This window comes from Mastomys coucha, unplaced genomic scaffold, assembly GCF_008632895.1.
Source record: "Mastomys coucha isolate ucsf_1 unplaced genomic scaffold, UCSF_Mcou_1 pScaffold3, whole genome shotgun sequence".
NCBI classification, from domain to species: domain Eukaryota; kingdom Metazoa; phylum Chordata; class Mammalia; order Rodentia; family Muridae; genus Mastomys; species Mastomys coucha.
In genome coordinates this window covers 27,341,051-27,361,304 of record NW_022196909.1, presented here as the reverse complement: position 1 = coordinate 27,361,304, position 20,254 = coordinate 27,341,051, and the positions used below count along the sequence as shown (strand labels likewise).

Here is a 20,254-nt window from a genome sequence, read left to right as displayed (position 1 = left end):
TATCTTGTACATACGCAGAGGTTTTTACTTCCGGAATTGTTTTTTTTTTTCTCCTTGGTTCTTTGGGCAGGGCTCGTTTCACATTCCAGGCAGATACTTTGAAGAGAACACAGTGAAACCCCGGCCAGCCGGAAAGCCGGTGAATGGCCTTCACCCTGGAGAAGCTTGCTGTGCTCTGTGGGCTATGGGGGACAGACGGCCCACAGCCTGGGTCTGGGCCTCCCTTAGCATGAATCAGGGTGAGGCAGGATCGAAGCAAGCCCTCCAGGGTCCCTGTTGTACAAAGGGACCGCAGTAGGTTCTAGAATTCTGCACAAGGCCCCTTTCTCTCCTGCAGAGAAATGGCTCCCTCAACCTGTACGACCTGACCCAGCACCTGTGGCTTTCTTTAGTTCTGAAGAAAACAGGCAGGGCTACCAGCCTTCTTTCTGCCTCTCTTCTCTCTAGGTGACTCATTGGGGACACCCAGGGGCGTGGCTCACAGGAAACCAGATAAGGGACTGATCTTGGAATTTCTGTGCCAGCCTGCTCCACCTGTATTGAAGATGCCTTCTGAGTGAACTAGGGCACAGGGCACAGGGAACAAAGGCTTGCCCAGAGAGAGGACTCTGGACCTGAGGTGGCTAGACCAGCTGTTCTTCCTAGGGCAGATCGGGAGGGCACAGTAATTCATTCTGCCAATGAGTTGACACCTCTTGTATGTCCTGTACGCATACAGTACAGGACACAGCCATGAGCTAGAAAGGCCTCAGAGGGACGTGCTTGCTAAGGTGGGAATCCCATAGTCTGTGGGAAAGGCTACACTTTAGGCACTGTGGTCAAGGAAAGCCTTCACCAGGAGCTGGCTTTTCAGGCAGAGTTTGCAATTGACAAGGAACGTCCTGTAGAGAATACCTCAGACTGACAGGACGCTAAGTACAAAGGCTCTGAGACAGGCAAGTCAGGCAGGGCCCAGGCTGGAGCAGAGGAGCCGCCTAGTGGAGAGGGAGAGGGGATTTGATAGCATATGGAATGTCAAGTCAGGGTCACAGTCACTGAGAGGGCTGGTTTTATTGTCAGGACTGCTGGCAGGGGACATCCAGGGAGACCAGGGTCATTGTCATCTTTTTTTGTGTGAGCTGGGTAAAGCACTGCCTTTCCCAGAATCCTCATCTGTGGATACCCCTCAAAGGCTTTGAGAGGCTCCTGGAAAATAAAGTCTTTGAGAGTCCGGGGAATGTTCAGTCCCCTCTCCTTGCTCAGAGAGAGAGAGAGAAAGAGAGAGAGAGACAGAGAGAGAGAGAGAGAGACCGTCAACAGAGAGCATCTGTCTTAGCTCCCAGGTGTTAGCCCCCAAGCAGAGGCTGCCAGAAGTCCGACGGCTGAAGTGAAGGGGAAAGGTAACAGGGTGTAAGGTGAGCTGAGGAGCCATGGAACCAGTCATGTTGGCTGAGGCTGCTTCCCAAGGAGCCCTGTCTTCTAGAACAGGTGGTGTGGCTGTGGCCTCTAGCTGAGAGGTCAAACCCATGGGGGGTGGGGTGACAGGTTATAGGAGCCTTCCTGCCTATATTGCTTGCTTGCCTTCTCGCTGTGATAAACAATCCAACAAAAGCAATTCCTGGAAGCTAAGGTCTATTTTAGCTGACAGTTGGAACCTGTAATCTGTGGTGGCAGAGGGTCGCATTACAGCCCCAGTCGGGAAGCAGAGGGATACTGCTCAGCTGGTCTTCTCCACTTCACAGTCTTGGACTTCGCACTTGGAACCTTGTTGCCCACGTTCGGAAGCCCACGTCTGGGAGTCTTCATACCTCAATTAACTCATTCTAGAAATGTCCTCACAGATGTGCCCAGAGGTCTACCTTGTAGATGACTTTAGACCCTGTCAAGTTGATAGTCAGTGTTAACTATCTCATTGCCCAGGGTCTTGGGGGCGTACCAGCACAGTGGGCCTGTATGCGGAATGCTCTGCTTTGAGAACCAGTCCCAGAACCCAGAGAAATGGACAAGGCATTTCTGGGAACCCAGGGTGGGGGGTGGTCTATACAAACCAGGAGTGTCAGGCAGGTAGCTGTTAACACCGTCCACGTGTACAGTTCTGAGCTAGACCTTTGGGCCAAGGCTGGCTTGACCGAGTAGTCTAAGGTGTCACCTCTGTGTGGTTCCTAGGGCTCACCTGCAGAGAAGATAGAGTTTGTAGTCAGGCAGCAGCAGCCAGTGTGAGCTGGATTGGATCCCTTGAGCAGAGCTACTGCGGGAGTCCTGAGGACTGAAGGACTTGTGGGGGTGGGGCGCCTGAAGAGAGGGTCCAGTGTGAGCTTGGGAGGGGTATCGTGTGAGAAGGCATTGCTCATCCACGCCTCACCTCTGTAAAAGGCAGTGGTTACTTCTTTTCAACAGACAAGGGGCCATGTAGCACAGGCTAGAATGTGTAGGGAGGCAGAGGGGCTCAGCTCTGTTACTTGAAAGAGAGAGAAATACAGAGGTCTGTTTAGCTGTGTGATCAGAGACAGGTTGAGTGCAACTCTCTGTCTTGATGTTTATTCTTTCTTTTATCTATTCATCTATTCATTTATTCACCTATTCATCTATCTATCACCGATCTATCTATGTATCTATATCTGTCTGTCTATCATCTATGTATGTATGTATGTATATGTCTATCTGTCTGTCTATGTATCTATCTACCATCTATGCCTGAATTTATGTCTGTCTGTCTGTCTATCTGTCTGTATCTATCTATCTAGATATGATCTGTTTAGCTGTGGCTGTCCTAGAATTCACTATGCAGATTGGTTTTTTTTGTTTTTTTGTTTTTTTTGTTTTTTTGTTTTTTTGTTTTTTTTTGTTTTTTTGAGACAGGGTTTCTCTGTGTAGCCCTGGCTGTCCTGGTACTCACTCTGTAGACCAGGCTGGCCTCGAACTCAGAAATCCTCCTGCCTCTGCCTCCCAAATGCTGGGATTAAAGGCGTGCACCACCACCACCGCCCAGCCGCAGATTGGGTTTTAAACTTACAGTGTGTGTGAGTAGTGGGGGATGTGTGTCACTATGCCCTTATAGAGGTTAGAGGACAGCTTTGTGGATCTAGTTCTCTTCCCCCACCTTTCCTTGGGTTCTGGGACCATCAGACTGGCCTGGCATGGACCTTTAGCCACTGAGCCATCTTGTTGACTCCTCTACTTTAATTTTCTTCTCTCCTGAAAGGAGGTGACTTTTGCCTCTCAGAGGTGGTTGGCGTAGATAGGATGAACCTTGCAGGATGTGTGGTCAAGGGTCTCACTAGACACACCACGGCTTACAGCCCCTTTAGCTTTCCCTGATGTCTGGAGGGCCATTTATCACAGTCACCTCCCAACTCTTAACATCTCTGGGGGAGGCCGGGCAGTGGTGGCCTATGCCTTTAATCCCAGCACTTGGGAGGCAGAGACAGGCGGATTTCTGAGTTCGAGGCCAGCCTGGTCTACAGAGTAGGTTCCAGGACAGCCAGGGCTACACAGAGAAACCCTGTTTCGAAGAAAAAACAAACAAACAAAACAAAAAAAATCCCTAGGGGATATGTATAATTTTGTTTTTAAACTGTCTCATATCTTAGTAAGGGTTTATTGTTGTGAAGAGATACCAAGACCAAGGCAACTCAACTCTTATAAAGGACAACATTTAATTGGGCTGACAATTTCAGAGGTTCAGTCCCTTATCATCATGGCAGGAAGCATGGCAGTGTCCAGGCCGACTTGGTGCTGGAGAAGGAGCCTGCCCTGAGTGTAGCTTGAGCTTAGGAGATCTCAAAGCTTGCCCTCTAAGGCCACACCCACTCCAGCAAGACCACACCTCCGAATAGTGCCACTCCCTGTGGCCAAGCATTCAAAAATCCATGGGGGGGGGGGGGGGCATACCTATTCAAACCATTACACCAGGCTACCTTGGAATTTGCTACATAGCTGAGGATGACCTTGAATTCCTGATCCTCCCACTTCCGTTTCCTGAGTATTGGGATTAAAAGTTGGTCTCCCTATGCCCGTTTGTCTGGCCCTCTTGCAGACACCCTGCCAACAGAGCTCTGTCTTCAGCCCCCTACGCTTGACCTTCTGTAGCCCGGAAACCCCCCTGTGCTGCCCCGCATCTGCTCAGGTCTACATCCTCCTCCTTTGTCTCCTTGGAGCTAACAATGAAGAGCTCTTCCGCCTGTCGCTCCCAGCTCAGCTGCTTTCTAGACATGCTTGCCTCTGCAGGCCACAGGGAGCAGCTGCTTGTCCCAGTTCCTGTGAGGCGGCAGCTCCGACAGGACCGTTTGCTGGCTGGCTCCCTAGTGCCCGCTGCAGGTAGACGGTTTCGTGCTGCGCATTTCTTTCTTTGGGGTCACTCTGGCTTGATGGCTCAAGCCATTAAACATTTATTTGGCATCTGCGGTTTGGGATCCTCTGGAGGCTTGACCGGAAGAACCTGGGTGCTGGAATGGGGTGGTGGCCCCCCAGGGACAGGGGCTGCAGCTCTACCAGAGATGTACACTGACCACAGTCCAGTGTGGGAAAGGAAGGAATGGGAGCCCCCAAGTGACAGAGGCCCCCCTGGTCTGGGTGCAATCAGGCTCCCTGGAGTTGCAGGAAGCAGAAGTAGAACCAGTTTTTCTGTCCTGAAAATGATTCTTTTTTCGTTTTGAGTTTCTTTTCTTTTCTCTTTCTTTCTTTCTTTCTTTCTTTTTTTTTAGAGGATGTGCCAGGGCGTGAGAACTCATATTCCTGGGGAGGAAGGGCAGCCTTCAGTGGAGACAGTTGGCCTGGGAGTTGGGAGAACTGGGTCACAGCTGCTGACCAGTGGCTAATTCACTGTGTGACATTGTGGGGAGTGATCACTGTGCCTCAGATTGCCATCTGCAAAATAAGGGGGCTGGGCCAGATGGCATCTGTCTGCTTATCTCGGGAGGTCACACCATGGTATTGTGGTCCATCTGTGTATGAAGTGCAGTGTTTGTTACGGGAAATAGTTAAGGGGCCGGAGAGACGGAGAGACGGTGCAGAGGGTAAGGGCACTTGCTGCTCTTCCAGAGGGCCCAGGTTCGATTCCCAGCATCCACATTGGGTAGCTCATTGTTTACAAGGCTGTAATGCCAGCTCCAGAGTGTCTGTCATTCTCTTCTGAGTACACCAGGTGTGTGGTGTACATACATACATTCAATTACATACACATCAAACAATTTTTTTTTTTTTTTAGAAAATAATTAAGACATTTTAAAGAAAAACCTTATCCAGCAAGGTGGTTCACGCCTGTGATCCCAGTACTCAGAAGCTGGGAAGGCAGGATTACCAATTCAAGGCAGGCCGGGGTACAGAGAGAAAGACCATGTCTCAAAGGGAAAGGGAAGCAATAATACACACACACACAAACACACACAGGCATAGGCACATAGACATAGACACACAATACATGCACAGAGATGTAGGCACACACAGACAGACAGACATAAACACACACATACAGACATACACACACACATATATACAGAGACATATATACATACACAGGGATGTAGACACACAGACAGACAGACAGACATAAACACACACATACAGACATACACAGACACACACACACGTATATACACAGAGAAATAGACACATACATACATACACACAGACATAGACAACACATGTACACATACAGAGACATAGACACCTACACACACAGACAGACAGATAGACATAGGCACACAGAAACATAGATACTTACACACACACACACACACACACACACACACACACACACGCGCGCGCGCACACACAAGCAGCACATGGCAGTCCAAGTCCAAGTGTGCTCATGGTAGGGGGCCAGTGGCGCCTGGGCCCCATGGAAATCCCCAGTGACTGTGTCTGGCTCTTCTGGAGACTCTGTCCTTGTGCCACCTTGTTCTGAAAGAGTCGGGATTCTTATCTGTCCCAGTAGGTCACAGTTTACAAAGGAGGTTGGCCATCTCAGGAGAGCCTTGGAGTGACTGTTGCATTTGTTTGTATTTTATAGTGGAGAGGAAGAACAGAGCTCAGAGAGGGACCCAGCTTTCTCAGAGCCTCTAAGTAGTGTGGGCTTCTGCTATCAGGCTCAAAGCAGCTCCGTCTGGGGGAGGGCTCAGGTAGTGTTCACAACTGTCTGTCTCTCTTTTGAGGCAGGATTTTACACTGGGATACAGCTCCTGCCCCACCTCAGCCTCCCGAGCAGCAGGAGAAGCAGGTGAGAGCGGCCACACCTGCCTTGTGTTTGTTTTTCATTTTCTCAGAGCTGAAGAGGAAGGGTTAAGATGCCAGGCCATCTCTTCTCTGTTCCCCATCCCCAACCCCTGGTCTTCCTACTTACCTCTTTCCCTGACTTTTCTAAAGCCCTCAGTGTCTTGTTTTCTAGCTCGGTCTGTAAGAGGGAGGTTCCCGTTATAGCCTGCACTTAGCTCCAATTAGCAGTTGGTGCAGTCTCCGGTTTAGCCATTAATTTTGGACCAGAAGAATCTACCCACCTCCGGTCCCTGGCTGTCATCCCTGACATTTCCCTGCCAATGCTAGCTCATATGGTATGAGGCCTGAGGCCTGCAACAGACTTCCCGAGATCATGGGGCATGGTCCTCTCTCTCTCTCTTTCTCTCTCTCTCTCTCTCTCTTTCCCTTTCTCCTTCCCTCCCTCCCTCTCTCTCTCTTTCTTTCTTTTATTTTTTATCTTTATGTTTTGGTTTCTCAAAACAGGGTTGTTTTCTATAGCTTTGGTTATCCTAGAACTAGCTTTGTAGACCGGGCTGGCCTTGAACTCACTGAGATCTACCTGTTGATGCCTCCCAAGTATGAGGATCAAAGGCATGTTTATTTTTTGAGACAGGATCTCTCTCTCTTTCTCTCTCTCTCTCTCTCTCTCTCTCTCTCTCTCTCTCTCTCTCTCTCTCTCTCTCTCTCTCTCTCTCCAATCTTGATGGTCCTGAAAATTGTTATGTAGACCAGGCTAGCCTCAAACTCACAGAGATTCTCCTACCTCTGCCTTCCGAGTGCTGGGATTAAAGGCGTTCACCACTATGGCTGACTTCCAGGGTCTATTTTAAAATATTCAGCCAGGCGGTGGTAGCATACGCCTTTAATCTCAGCACTTGGGAGGCAGAGACAGGTGGATTTCTGAGTTCGAGGACAGCCTGGTCTACAGAGAAGAGTTCCAGGCCAGGGCTATACAGAGAAATCCTGTCTCGAAAAACAAAACAAAACAAAATGGGCTGGAGAGATGGCTCAGCGGTTAAGAGCACTGACTGCTCTTCCAGAGGTCCTGAGTTCAAATCCCAGCAACCACATGGTGGCTCACCACCATCTATAATGAGATCTGATGCCCCTTTCTGGTGCATCTGAAGACAGCTACAGTGTACTGTATATAATAAACAAACCTTTAAAAAAAAAAAGAAAAGAAAAACAGTAATGACATATTTTTAAAAAACAAAAAAACAAAACAAAAATGTTCTTGGGTCCTAAGCACGCCCCTTTCAGGGCCACATTAAAGCTGCAGCTCACAGCCGTCTTTAACTCCTGTTCCTGGGGTCCTGACGTCCTTACACAGACCTACATGCAGTCAATGCACCAATGTGTATAAAATAAATCATTTAAAAAGGGGCTCCAATTGTGTCTAAAATGTTTCTCAGACATTTAAAAAAAAGAAAAGCCTGTTCTGCAACTGGTGTCCCCTTGACCAAAGGCTCCCAGAGCATCTGGAAACTCCCAGACCTTTGAATCATTTCTACACACATTCAGAGCCTCCGCCCTCTGCTCAGAGCAACAGCCACCTCGTCTTGACACCTGTCTTTGGGTCTTCTCGCTGTGAAGGGACACCGCCATGACCACAATAACTCTTATAAAGGAAAACACTTACTTGGGGCTGGCTTACAGGTTCAGAGGTTTCGTTCATAATCGTCATGGCTGGAAACATGGCAGCATACAGGCAGACATGGCGCTGGAGGAGTCAAGAGCCATACATCCTGATTCACAGGCAGGCAGACTAAGGAGACCGCTTAGCTTGAGCGTAGGAGACCTCGAAACCCACCTCCACCGGGACACACTTCCTCCACCAAAGCCACACCCACTCCAACAAGGCCACACCTCCTAACAGTGCCACCTGAATCTACGGGGCCATGCCTATTCAAAACACCACAGCTCCCAAGTCCCAATCCTTGATCAGCTACAAACTTTTAGGCCTGGGGTCCTGCTTGGATGCTTCTCTAAGGTAGCTTGAGCCCTCTCTTCACCCAAATGCCACCATCCCCAGCTACAGTAGTTAATTGGCTCCTCTCACTGTGATATCTAAGCAAGCTCCTTATCCTGTCATACTGAGAATAGAGAGGGGTACAAGAGGGAGGGCACTCGGAAGCCCACCGAGTCACCAAGGCGATACCCCACTTACTTAGTCCCAGTGCCTGGCACATGGTGGCGGTTGATGGATGTAGAATGTACCATGGGATGCGTTGTAGTTTTCTGTTGCTCTGAAGAGACACCATCACGGAAGCAACTTATAAAGGGGGACAATCTATGCCGGGCCTAATGGTTCCAGAAGGTTGGAGTCCATGATGTTCAGACTGGAGGAGGCGTTCTGCATGGAGGGGAGTGGCAGCTGAGAGCTCACATCTCAATCCCAAAGGCTTGCCTCCTCCAGTGGTGAACTTCCTCTAGCAAAGCCACACCTCCTAGTCCTCCCCAAATAACCCACCAAGTGGGGATCAAGTATTCAAAAGTCTGAGACATCGAGTGCTAGGGTGTTTCCTTCAGGTCCACAGGGTCCTTCCCTCCCTCTGGAAGGTAACCTTGGATCAAAGTGGCTGTCACGAGAAAGTGGTTGGTTTTTCTGTTGGTTGGTTGTCTTCTGACATCGGACTTAGGTTTTGAAATCTGTGCCTGACAGTGGTTCCTGAGTGAGCTACAGGGAAGACGTAACCCTTTATTGAATACCTGCTGGAGGCTCAGGACTGTGGGGTGTCCTTTTGCTTCAAGGGCATTGTAGTTACTCGGTCATTGTGAGCTTTCCACATGGTTTTTGTGGTGATGAGTATGGTATGTGGAGAAGCCAACTTCCTGTCCATAGATTTTTTTTTGGGGGGGGGGGCTATGCTAGTACATTTGTGATATATGTGCAGGCTGTGTTGAGGTCACAGTTGGTAGGTAGGTGGTGCTGGCTCCTGCCACCAGGCCATGCACGTATCTATGGACTGCCAGGAGGGCAGAGTAAGTAAGTATGGTTCCTATTGCCACAGTGAGGGCTCCCTGTTGTTGCTTTTGTAGATGTTGAGAAGAGCAGAGAGATCCTTTTACCCAGTGACCTCAAAAGCATTCCCAGGAGAGGGGCGCTCTGAGCTGAGCATTTTGAATAAGTGAATAAATAAATTTGGGTTGTTGTTTTGTTTTTTTTTTTTCTAGACAAGACCAGGCTAGCCTTGTTAGGGACTGAACTCAGAGCCTCATGTGTACTAGGCAAGCATCCTGCCTTACTGAGCTACAGTCCCTAACCCATGTTGACTATTCTTTGTTTCTGACTGTCTGTGTGACCTGGGCTGGAGGGGAAGGCAGTCATGGGTGGGGTGAGAAGGAAGAAGGTTGAGCCCAGGGGACTCTGTCAGCAGATCTTCCTACCCTGTAAGGCTCTCATCCCTAGGGTCTCCAAGCTCCTATCCCAGAATTCCCCATGCTCTCCTACCATCAGTACAGCTCTAGTTCTGCCTCTGAGTGCTCCTGCAGTGGCCTGAGTGGAGGACTCTCGATCCCTAGGGTCAGATGTACAGGGAGCACCACCTTGTGTTATGTTGGCAGTTGAGCTATCAAGGCTCAGAGGAAGAAGGTTCTTGGCAGCCACCATTATCCAAGGATTATTGGGGGAAGCGTCTAGGGAGGCTGGACAGAGTGCAGGAAAGAGCCGGGATGTGGGTGTGTGGGTGTGGGTGTGTTAGGGGAAATGGAGGACAGGGTGAGGGTGGGGGGGAAGGTGATTTACTCTTGCCCCCCCCCATTTCCCATAACCCTCTCTGTGGTTTTCACATTCACCGAGTCCAGAAGGGGATTACTGTGGAGGGCCTTCTTTAGACCCAGAAGCCTCTGAGGCTGTGTCCTCTCTCAGATCTACCCCTCCCAGGTGCATGTCGTCTAACTCAATGTCTCCTTCCAGGCTCACTCCAGTGGACCCTCCCTGGATTCCCCAAGGACAAAGAAATGGCTGCGTCTTGACGGTTGGGTTCTTATGACTCCCACCTGTCTGTCTGGGCCACCTTTCGTTGTATGGTCGAGGTGGTTCTTGATTAGAAATTCCACTCTGCCCTGGCTGGACTGAATAACTGGCTTTACAAGCTGTCCCAGCATCTCTCCCTCGCTGTCTGGAATGAGCAGTGTGCGTGGGGAGTCTTTGAAATCAACTTTCTGCCCACTGGAGGGTAGAAAATGATGTTTACTCTGCTTCCTAGGCCGGCTTGTTTTGTGAAGGCCAAGGCTCCCACTCCTGGGCCAACTCAGGAAGGCTACAAAATGCCCCCTGATGTTTTTTTATCAAATGCAGGAAAGCCTGAGGGAGGCTCTTAAATAAGACTTACATAAAGAAAACCCACAAGCCAGGCAGAGTTGCAGAATGATCTAAGGGGAGGCAAGCTAACACGGGGACCAGCTTAGCTACCCGAACCCTGGTCTGCACAGAACTGCACACACAGTGAAGTTAGGATTCCCTAAGAGTCACTCGCCAATGACTGCCCTTTTGAGAAGAGTTTCTATTTAAATATCTAGGTAAGGGAACGTGGGGGTGGGGATGGGGGCAGGGCATGGATCTGGCATGTACTGGTTTTGAGTGCATTCACAGTGAGTCAACTATGTTCTCCTAGTGAAGTTTTAGGGATTATCCCCTACTGGCCACCTCATGCATATTTGCATGTGCATATGGCTAAAATCACATGCGCCATGGGAAGGGACATTTGCTGTGAGCAGAAGCATATGAAACCCATGCCTGTCAATCAAAACAGAAAACTACCTAGGCTGCTCCTCTTAGCAACCAAACTCCTCCTCTTGGAGCCCGTCAAAGGATGCCCCCACAGAAAGCCAGGGCCTTTGAGAGCCATTTGATTCAGGTGGCCCGCTGCGTAGCAACAGCGTGGCTGGTCTGTTCTATCACTTGGCTTCTGGATGTTGTTTCCTTGCTGTCTTGGGTTTTGTTTTTGTTTTTTTGCTTTTATTTCAATTATTTGATTAAGATGCTAAGATCCCAGGCTCACCTGATCTTGGTGTTACACTGGTAACAGAAGTTTAGGGAGGGTCCCCCTCAGCTACGTGGCTAGCACCAGGCCAGCCTGGGCCACATGAGACTCTGCCTCAAAACAAAAGAAGGAGCCCGTGGCAATAGATGAGTGGTTAAGGGCACTGGCTGCTCTTCAGAGGACCTACATTCAATGGCCAACACCCATATGGCAGCTCACAACCATCTATAACTCCAGTTCCGAGGGATCTGACTCTGCCTTCTGGCTTCCCTGGGCATCGGGCACATAAGTGGTACACAGACACACATGTAGACAAGACACATATAGGCATAAAAATATGTTTTGCTATGGCAGCAGGCTTTATTTTGCTATTTGACAAGTAAGTAACCGGAACCGGAGTAAGGACGTGCCCTCACCAAGGCAGGCCCAGAAAGCTAGCTCCTGTCTCCTGCCTGTGACTATGGCAGAGAGGCTGGGACAGAAGCACGGGGAGACGTACTGCATTCCATCAGTGACAGTCACCAGTCCAGTTAAGTCGCCCCCATTTGTAAGACTGGAGAATATATTGCAGTTAGAGGCAGTGTTAGTCCGCACTGCAGTACTGTAACAAGTTACCCGAGCTAATCAACTTGAGAAGAGGAAAGGTTCATTTGTTTTGCAGGGCTCTGGGCCGTAATCGAATGGCGCAGTTGCTTTAGGGCTTATGATGAGGCAGTCCATCATGGAGGGAGCACACGGTGGAGAAAAACCCATACACCTTGTGGCCCCGGAAGAGACGAAGAATAAGAGGAAGGGGCTAGGGGTCAATTGTTTCCTTTGCGGGCGTGCCCCCAGCTAGTGTCTTCAGACTTCTGACTTGGCCCACCTCCTCGAGGCTCCACCAGCTCCCAGCAGCCCCACCCTGGGGAGCAAGCCTTTACTACAAGAGCTTTACTCTGAGACCCTTGGTTAAAAAAAAAAAAAAAAGATGGCTTTTTCCTGCAGCCTGTGTTCCAGAGACTCCCTGAATCCACGGGACAGACATTTGCTCCCTATCTGATTTTGATTCCTTGTGCCCTCCAGTGAAGCCTGACAGTTCACCTGGAGCACTGCAGGAGCCTGTAATGTGCATTAGGGTTGGAAGCGGACCTTCAACTGGGATGAGCCAGCCAGGCGCCAACCAGATGCATTCTGAGGACCTACAGGTGCCTGGTACCACACAGGATGGCCGGTTTCCCAGCAGTTTCACGTACAGCTGGGCCTGTCTGTGCCCATGAAAAAGCTGAGCTCCAGGCTGGTTCTGAAAGGACGCAGTTCATCCTGGTCGACAGTGCCCCTCCACAGAAGGGCAAAGAGGCAGCCTGGTCCCACAGTCTAAGGCCTGGCCACAGACTGCCTGCCAGCAGCACGCCCTTTTCCCACTGTGTCCCAGTTGTGCATGGCCCGTGCCCCCTACCCTACGCCTGTTTAGCTGAAGCCGCCCCGTTTGACAAATGATCTGTTTGCTTCCTGCACTGGAGCTGGGGTGGCTGGCTGCCTGGGGCAGGGCTATAATTAGCGAAGGAGGGGACCGGATTGCACGCTGGCATTGACTGATGACTTTGTACCAACACGGGTAAATTGATGTCATCAGAGATGTAGATATCTCTTGGAAAATGTTAAATTCCCGAGAAGATTCATGCCAGCTTCTTGTCCTGCCCAGCACTGCTCCAAACACCTGCTCGGGGAGCCTGGGTTAGCCCGTGCTGGGGTGGGGACAATGTGAAGGGTGGCACCATCTTTGACCTTGAGGGATGGGTCTGTGATGGCGAGGTGCATGGTGTCGAGGGAGTCAGGAGGCCTGGGCTCTCTGATCTGCTGTGGAATCTTTGCCCAGGTTTTGGAGGCCAGGAGCTCTTGCCACCGGCTTAGCCTAGCCAGGGGATAGTAATGGTGTCTGTTGGAGGGGCGGGGAGGGGTGTGTGTGTGTGTGTGTGTGTGTGTGTGTGATCAGACCAAGGGGAGTTCGGTTTTTCTGCCAGCAAGGCTGTCCTGGAGTGGTCCCAGGGTTCCAGGGAGCTTGTAAAAAAAATAAAAGAATCCACCCATTGTCCTTTTGCCGAGGGCTAAGATTGACTGTGTATGAAATTGCCCCTGCAGCTCTGGGGTTTAAGGGATGGATTTAAAGGCCAAGCAAAAGCAAAGACTCAGGCAGGAAAGAGGGGTGGGACAAGCCTGGGGCCTGGGAGTTGGGTAGGAGGGCATCGAACAGAGGGGAGATACCAGGGCCCGTTCTGTAGGAAAGAGGAATGCTTGAACACCAGGATGCTTACAGCTTTGCAGGACATATGGAACCCATCCTGAAAATACTAATGTGGATGGGCTGAACAGTTCAGCTACAAGATGAGACTCAAACTTTTCCCCAACAGACTCCATGAAGCCCCAACTCCTCCTCCCATCAAGAACACTGGGTCCCCCCCCCTGCACCCCCCCCCAGCCTAATTGATTGCCTCCCTGCCTGGACTCTGACAGCTCCTGGGCTCTGTGGAATGTCACCATCTATGGTGGTGCGAACGTTTGATTCCCCAGTTTGTTGGCTGTTTAGGAAGGATTAGGGAGCGTGGCCTTGTTGGAGGAAGAGTGTCACTAGGAGACAGGCATGGAGGGTCCAGAAGCCCATGCCAAGCCTAGCCTCTCTCACTCTCTTCCTGTGAAATGCATCCAGAGGTCCGAGGGGCCGGAGTCTCGGGGCTGACCCATCCAAGGTGAGGATGCAGTGAGCAGCCCTGTGGATGTGGAGTCATTCGGACAGATGGCTTTCTCAGCAGGTGCTCAACCCCCGAGTTATATCCCCAGCCACTTCATTTTTTTTTATTTCTTAAGTCAGGGTTTCATGTAGTCCATGCTGGCCTCAAACTTGCTTTTATAGCCCTGGATTCTTATACTTTCTGTCTCTTAGCTCTCCACTGTTGGAAGGGCAGAACTTACCTTTTTTCTTTTTTCTTTCCTCTCTCTCTTTCTCTCTCTTCTCTTGTCTTCTCTTCTCTCCTCCCCTCCCCCCTCCCCTCCTCTCCTTTTCTCTCCTCTTCTTTTCTTTTCTCTTCTTTTCTTTTCCTTTTTTAAAGATAGGGTCTCATGTAGTCCTTTGCGCAGAGTTTCCCTGTTTTGGCTAACGTGCTCCTATGGAACTCGGGCTGATTCCCTCCATGCTGTTAGTCTCCCTGGTCATGTACACCACAGAGACCTTTCTAGACGAGGAGTTGGGTCTCAGCAAACCAAGGCGTGGCAAGCCTTTGCAAACTAGGAAGACTCGGCTTAAACTCTAAGAGGATTCTGGGTCCCAAGAGGGCTGGTTTTCTGGTGATCCCGTCAGCTGTTTCTGTGTCTCAGAGGTGTGGCTCCTGGCAATGCCTGTCGCTTCCCTGAGCTCAGGCGGAAGCAGGCACTTCCCTTAACATCGGATAGCCTTGGCACTATGTGAGGTTACCCTAGGTTGTAAGGAGCCTCTTATGGCCACTGAAAGGCTAGAAGTCATTGTGGGGCAGCCTCTGTGCTTCTCTGGGTGATGGCCACACCCGCCGGGCTTGCTGAGTCCCCATCATAGCTTGCCAACACTGTCGGTGTATCCCTCATTTCTCTCACTACGGACATGGCTTCCGTTACTCTTCCTTGTTGCTTTCTGTGGACTGGAGAAGTTCATAGAGCTAATGGCCCTTTCCTGCCCTCCAGAATATATAGCTCTGGTGCCAGAATCCTTGGCTTTGCAGAGTTAGGGGAAGTGATGTCTAACCTTGAGGTCTGTGGGAAAGTCCAGACCACTTTCCTTCAGCAGACACGGGGGATGGTTGCTGACCAGGCTTCTTCAGTGTTGGGACTGCCAGGGTGACGGTGTGTGTGTGTGTGTGTGTGTGTGTGTGTGTGTGTGTGTGTGTGTGTATGTGTGTATGCTTGTGTGTGAGTGTGCATTGCACAAGTGTGTGTATGCGCGCGTGTATGCATGTGTGTGAGTGTGTGCACGCGTGCGTGTGTGTGTATATGCACGTGTGTGAGTGTATGTGTGTGTGCGTGTGTGTATGTGTATGCGCATGTGTGAGTGTGTGTATACATGTATGTGTGTGTGTGTGTGTGTGTGTGTGAGTATGTGTGTTTGTATAGTGGTTAAGGAGAGAGAGGGGGTAAGAGAGAGTCTCTAATGTAGCCCAGGCTGACCTGGAACCTTCCCACTTAGCTTCCTGAGAGGTAAAATCACAAGTATGTGGACCACAACAATCAGGGATTTCCAGTGTTTCATACTATGGCTCCCCAAGGCATCACGAGGCTGGTGACAACTGAACACACTCAGAGAAGGGTTTGGGGGGATCATGCCATGGGATGTCGGGGGAAGCATGTTGTGCTAAGGGGGAACAGAAGGCCATGTGGTGAGCCCATGTGGCTGAAGCGCGTGCCATGTCTTAGCGTTAAGATGCCACTAAGTAAAGAGAGAATGTACTTAAATCCCGACAGTCATTCTGAAGGGAAATTCCTCGTTTGTGATTTTATTCTGAGTGAAGTGTCTGGTTCCTGAGCAGCTGGGAAATGTCCCTGGAGTGGCATGTCTGTTGAGTATGCATGGCAGTGACCCTGTGCCCTGTGTTTCTAGAATGTCCATCTTTATCATCTCATAAAACCTGTCAACAAGCTGTGGTGTGAGTACAACCAGAGTCAGTGTATTCATAGCCATTACTCAGATGAGAATGTAGACTCCTGGTCAATGCCTGTCGCAGACTCAAACCCAGGTTCTCTGACGCTGGGGGCAGTGGCATATCTCTGGTCCACCAGCGCTGTCTTCTATAGTTGGTGTAGAGGGGCTTCTAAAGGAACTTCAGGGGCTTTTATAACACACCACCACTGAGTTCTCTTTCCTCACAGTGTGTGGGTCAGAGCTTAAGATTAAGTTCTTGACAGAGTTCCAAGTCCTCTCCCTGGCCCGCAGGGGCTGTCTTCCGTATGCATCTTCCTGTGTCCGTCTTTCTATGTGTTTCTCTGTGGTGATTTCCTTCTCACTCCTCTGCAGTCGGGGTCTTGTGTATCCCAGGCTGGCCTCAAACGTGAATGTAGCCATAGAGGGCTTAACTGCCAGTTCCTCTGCTTTTACCTGTCCAGTGAGAAAACCACCACCTGGTTTATGCTGTGCTGGAAATCGAACCCAGGGAATCTGCTGTCTAGGCAAGCACTCTACCAACTGAGCTATTCTCCAGCAGGTAATTTCTTAAGACAGCACTAAGATGGATTAGAGCCATCTTAGTGACTTCATTTTAACTTAATTACTACTTTTGAGGTCCCAGCTCCAAATATAGTCACATTTTGAGGTGCTCATTTGTGAGGGAACATAGTTGAGCACATAGCAGAGTCTCTCGGGTATAGATAGTCCCCTGGGAGAGCCCATGTCAGTGGCTGCTACCACAGTCCCAGAGAGATCCTTTGAGTAAGGTCAAGTAGTTGTCTAACATCTTTCTCCTATCTCAACCCCTGCTTTTTTTTTTTTATAAAGTATTTATTTACATGTTTGTTTATTCATCTATTCATCCATCTGTCCATCTGTCTGTCCATTCACCCACCCATCTATCTATCTATCTATCTATCTATCTATCTATCTATCTATCTATCTATCTATCTATCTGTGGGAGACAGGGTCTCATATAGGCCAGCTGTTCCAAACTTCATGTGTGGATGGCTTTGAACTTCTGATCTTCCTGACCCCACTTCTAAGTGCTGGGATTACAGGTATACACCCCTGCTTCTGGTTTATGCTCAGCAGTGGATCGAGGAGGTCCTCCTGCATGCTAGGCAAGCATGCTCCAACGGAACCATTACATCTCCATGGGCCCCTCATCTTCTATTTCTCCTGCAGCTGATTGGGGGCCTGGTCCTGTCGGTGGGGATCTACGCAGAGGCAGAGCGGCAGAAATATAAAACCCTCGAGAGCGCCTTCCTGGCCCCGGCCATCATCCTCATCCTCCTGGGGGTGGTCATGTTCATCGTCTCCTTCATCGGGGTGCTGGCTTCCCTCCGGGACAACCTGTGCCTTCTCCAGTCAGTAAGTGGCTCCTCCCAACCCTCATTGTACCTAGGGTGTGCTTCTTGGAATCTCTAAGAAAGCTGAAGAGCCTGCCCCTCTCCCCTAGCCAGCTCAATTAATTTCTTCTGCCTTTCATGTAATCCATACACCCACCCCAGAACGTTTCCTGAACCAGGAGTCATTAAGAGCACAGTGGTCCAGGTCCGCCCCAGCTACTTCACATCAGCATGTGTATCTGATTTGAATACTGCTGTCACAGAGATGCTGGGATCTCTGCTCTCCGTTGTCAGGGGAGAAATGGCAGTCAGCCGGAAAGCAAGCAAAGCCGGGGCGTGGGGGTGGGGCATGATGAATCTTCGGGCTCATGCAGCCAGGGATCCTCACAGCACCACTGGGCAAGGCTGGGCATGTTTTGTCACCTCCTGCTTCCTCAGGGCTCATCCTCAGGCTCAGAGTCATTATTACTGAGCCCAGGACATCCTTCTTGGACACTCTGGTCAGAGTCCCAGGACACTGGAGCACCTGGCTCAGACCACTTACCCATCCATCAGGTGGATGGTCATAGCCAGCAGGACCCCTGTCTGTAGCTGAGGGACGACACCCCAGTGCTGGGGACACCGGGTGGGAAGGCCTACTTCCTCTGTTATCTGAGGGGTTACCTTAGAGTCACACAAGCAGGGTCTTGGTAACTGCCCAAGGCTGGAAGTTGTTAGAATCAATGTGGTCAGTACCTATTAACCCAGGATACTGCCGTAAGCAGGGTAGATGGATGTTCCTACAGAGTAACCAAAAAGACGGAGTGACCTGGGAAGCCCAGGCCACGAGGCTCTGCATCATGAAAAGGGACCGGGTGGGCTGAGACAGGAGGAACCTCTGGGCGGGGTAAGGGAATGGAGTGTGTGTCCGCCAAACTTCAGGTACCCTTCTATACTTGGTTGACTAGGAAACCTCTCCTGAGTTCTTAGGAGTGTGGTGGGGAGTCAGGGACTGGAAGTGCTGCCCAGGCCCGATGCCTCTGGTGTGTTAGAGGGAGGGGAGGCTCTTCTCAAAGTGGGGGAAGAGCCCGCTGTTCATCAGACCCCTGGGAAAAACACGCGGAGGTATCAGCCTGGGGCAGCTCAGCCAGTCTCTAGTTTCCAGCCTTCTCAAGCACAGCTCTGTGTTCTCTAAGAGGGTCTTTGAGGCCCAGTCAGGGAGGGCTCGTGCCTGATTATGGTTGATGTCAGCACAGGTGGGGAGTCCCTTGAGCTACCTTCCCGAGAACCCCCAGATGAATCTCTGCATCTTGCTTTGCAGTTTATGTATATCCTGGGGATCTGCCTGGTCATGGAGCTTATTGGTGGCATAGTGGCCTTGATCTTCCGGAACCAGGTAGGCCTCTGTGGGTTCATCATTGGCCATATGTGTACCAAGCGCTCAGGGTGCTGCTGTGGGCAGGATAGACAGATGATTCTCTTAAGAGGACATTTAGGTAAGCTAGGATAGCCCAGGTCATGCCCCAACCCCTACATCATGAAAAGTAGCTAGGAGTTCAAAGGCAGGGGGAACCTCTTGGCAGGCTGGGAGAAGAGTATGGCTGGAGGGATCTACTTGGCTGGTGGAGTAAGGTGTAGAGAGGAAGATGGAAGCAAGGTTGGATGGCTGACTTGGGTGTACGTCGGTCCTCAGAGGCGCCCTGGGTGACTTTGAAAGGCACTGAGTTGTTAGAGATGTATGCAAGGAAGGACTTCACCTGACTCACGTCTGTCTCACTCTAGTAGCTGAGTGGAGAACAGGCAGGAGGAGGTAAGGGCAACATGGGCGGCTGTGCCAGTCAGCCAGAGAGGAAGGAATGGCGGCTCAGATGGAAGTGAACGCAAATGTCCCCAGATCACAGACGGTGGGGTTTGATGCATGTTTTGGACCTGAGGGGAGGGACAGGTTGAGTGACATCCAAGACCCAGCAGTGTCTGCAAAATGAGGACCCCATAGCCGGGCACAAGTCTCAGAGGGGAGCTCTAAGTCCCCAATGTATGGTTCAGGTATGTGCTAGGCAAGTGGTTCTCAATCTCCCTAATTCTGCAACCCTTTAATATGGTTCCTCATGTTATGGAGACCCCCCCAACCATAAAATTATTTTTGTTACTAAAAACTGTAATTTTGCTAGTTGTAAATCATAATGTAAATATTTTTTGAGCTAGAGGTTTGTCGAAGGGGTCACAACCCATAGGTTGAGAACCATTTTGCTAGACCCCTCCTCGGCATTTCTTGTCCAGGATCCCATTAGTGATGATGTAGAGCTGTCTTCTGACTTAGGGTATTGTCTTTGGGATGCTGGGATGGGACCCAGGACCTTGAACATGCTAGGCAAGAGCTCTGCTGTTGCTACACACAGAGCTCTGCCTTTCCTCCTGTAATCTTCTTCCTCCTTGGATGGTGCTATGGGTAGGGCTTGAGCAAGGCCTGTTTGCAGAAGTGTAGGCCTCCTGTCCACGTCCCTGACCTCACTCCACAGGTCGCAGACATCTTGGTCCCTGGCCTTCCAGGGACCTGTTTAAGACCGTGCCTCAGCAGGAGACAGAGGCAGGCAGAGCTCTGTGAGTTTGGGGTCAGCCTGGTCTGCATAGCCAGTTCCAGGACAGACGGGGCTAGGTAGAGAGACCCTGTCTCAGGGCAACAAGACTGCGCCTCAGGGTGCAGGCAGATCACGTCAGAAACTTATTGAGAGTTGATCCCAAGTCACCAGCTGGTGTCTGAAACCCTCAGAGAACAAATACCATGTCTGACGGCATGCCTGAGCATGGTGGTTTTCTGACACAGGAGAAAACAGGAACAGTGGGACCCAACCCTAAGCAAGTCTAACCTACTGAGGACCTCAGGGCCTGCTGCCTAGTGGGTGAATTCCAAAGGCTGCCAGTTCCCATTGTATTGACAGAGAATCAGCAATGTCTAGGGGGTTAAAACAAAACCTTCCAAGATTCTCATTCATTCTCCCTCTCCCTCTCCTTCTCCCTCTCCCTCTCCCTCTCTCTCTTCTTCTTCCTCTCCTTCTCCCCCTCCC

At 50.5% G+C, this 20,254-nt stretch overlaps 1 protein-coding gene and 2 long non-coding RNA genes across 7 annotated transcripts in view; 2 read left to right on the top strand and 1 right to left on the bottom strand.

The window, feature by feature from the left end:
* The window catches only part of Tspan15 (tetraspanin 15), a 43,108-nt gene that overhangs the window by 8,958 nt on the left and 13,896 nt on the right, over positions 1-20,254 (top strand). For 2 of the 4 annotated variants that reach the window (XM_031347930.1, XM_031347932.1), the window contains exons 2-3: positions 17,047-17,232; positions 18,511-18,585. The exons of the other annotated variants lie outside the window; for them this stretch is intronic. In XM_031347930.1, the coding sequence (XP_031203790.1) occupies positions 17,047-17,232; positions 18,511-18,585 (261 nt within the window). The remainder of the gene's footprint in view (positions 1-17,046; positions 17,233-18,510; positions 18,586-20,254) is intronic. 4 annotated transcript variants of the gene reach the window in all.
* Positions 1,595-9,018, bottom strand: LOC116074996. 2 transcript variants are annotated; one of them, XR_004112372.1, is made up of 4 exons: positions 8,923-9,018; positions 8,381-8,566; positions 2,028-2,152; positions 1,595-1,858 (listed from the first exon to the last, which is right to left on the bottom strand). It is a non-coding gene; the product is annotated as an uncharacterized LOC116074996 (long non-coding RNA). The 2 variants fall into 2 exon arrangements; XR_004112373.1 differs by lacking the exon at positions 8,923-9,018 and adding an exon at positions 8,778-8,898.
* On the top strand, positions 9,151-10,269 carry LOC116074997. Its single transcript, XR_004112374.1, has 2 exons — positions 9,151-9,199; positions 10,130-10,269. It is a non-coding gene; the product is annotated as an uncharacterized LOC116074997 (long non-coding RNA).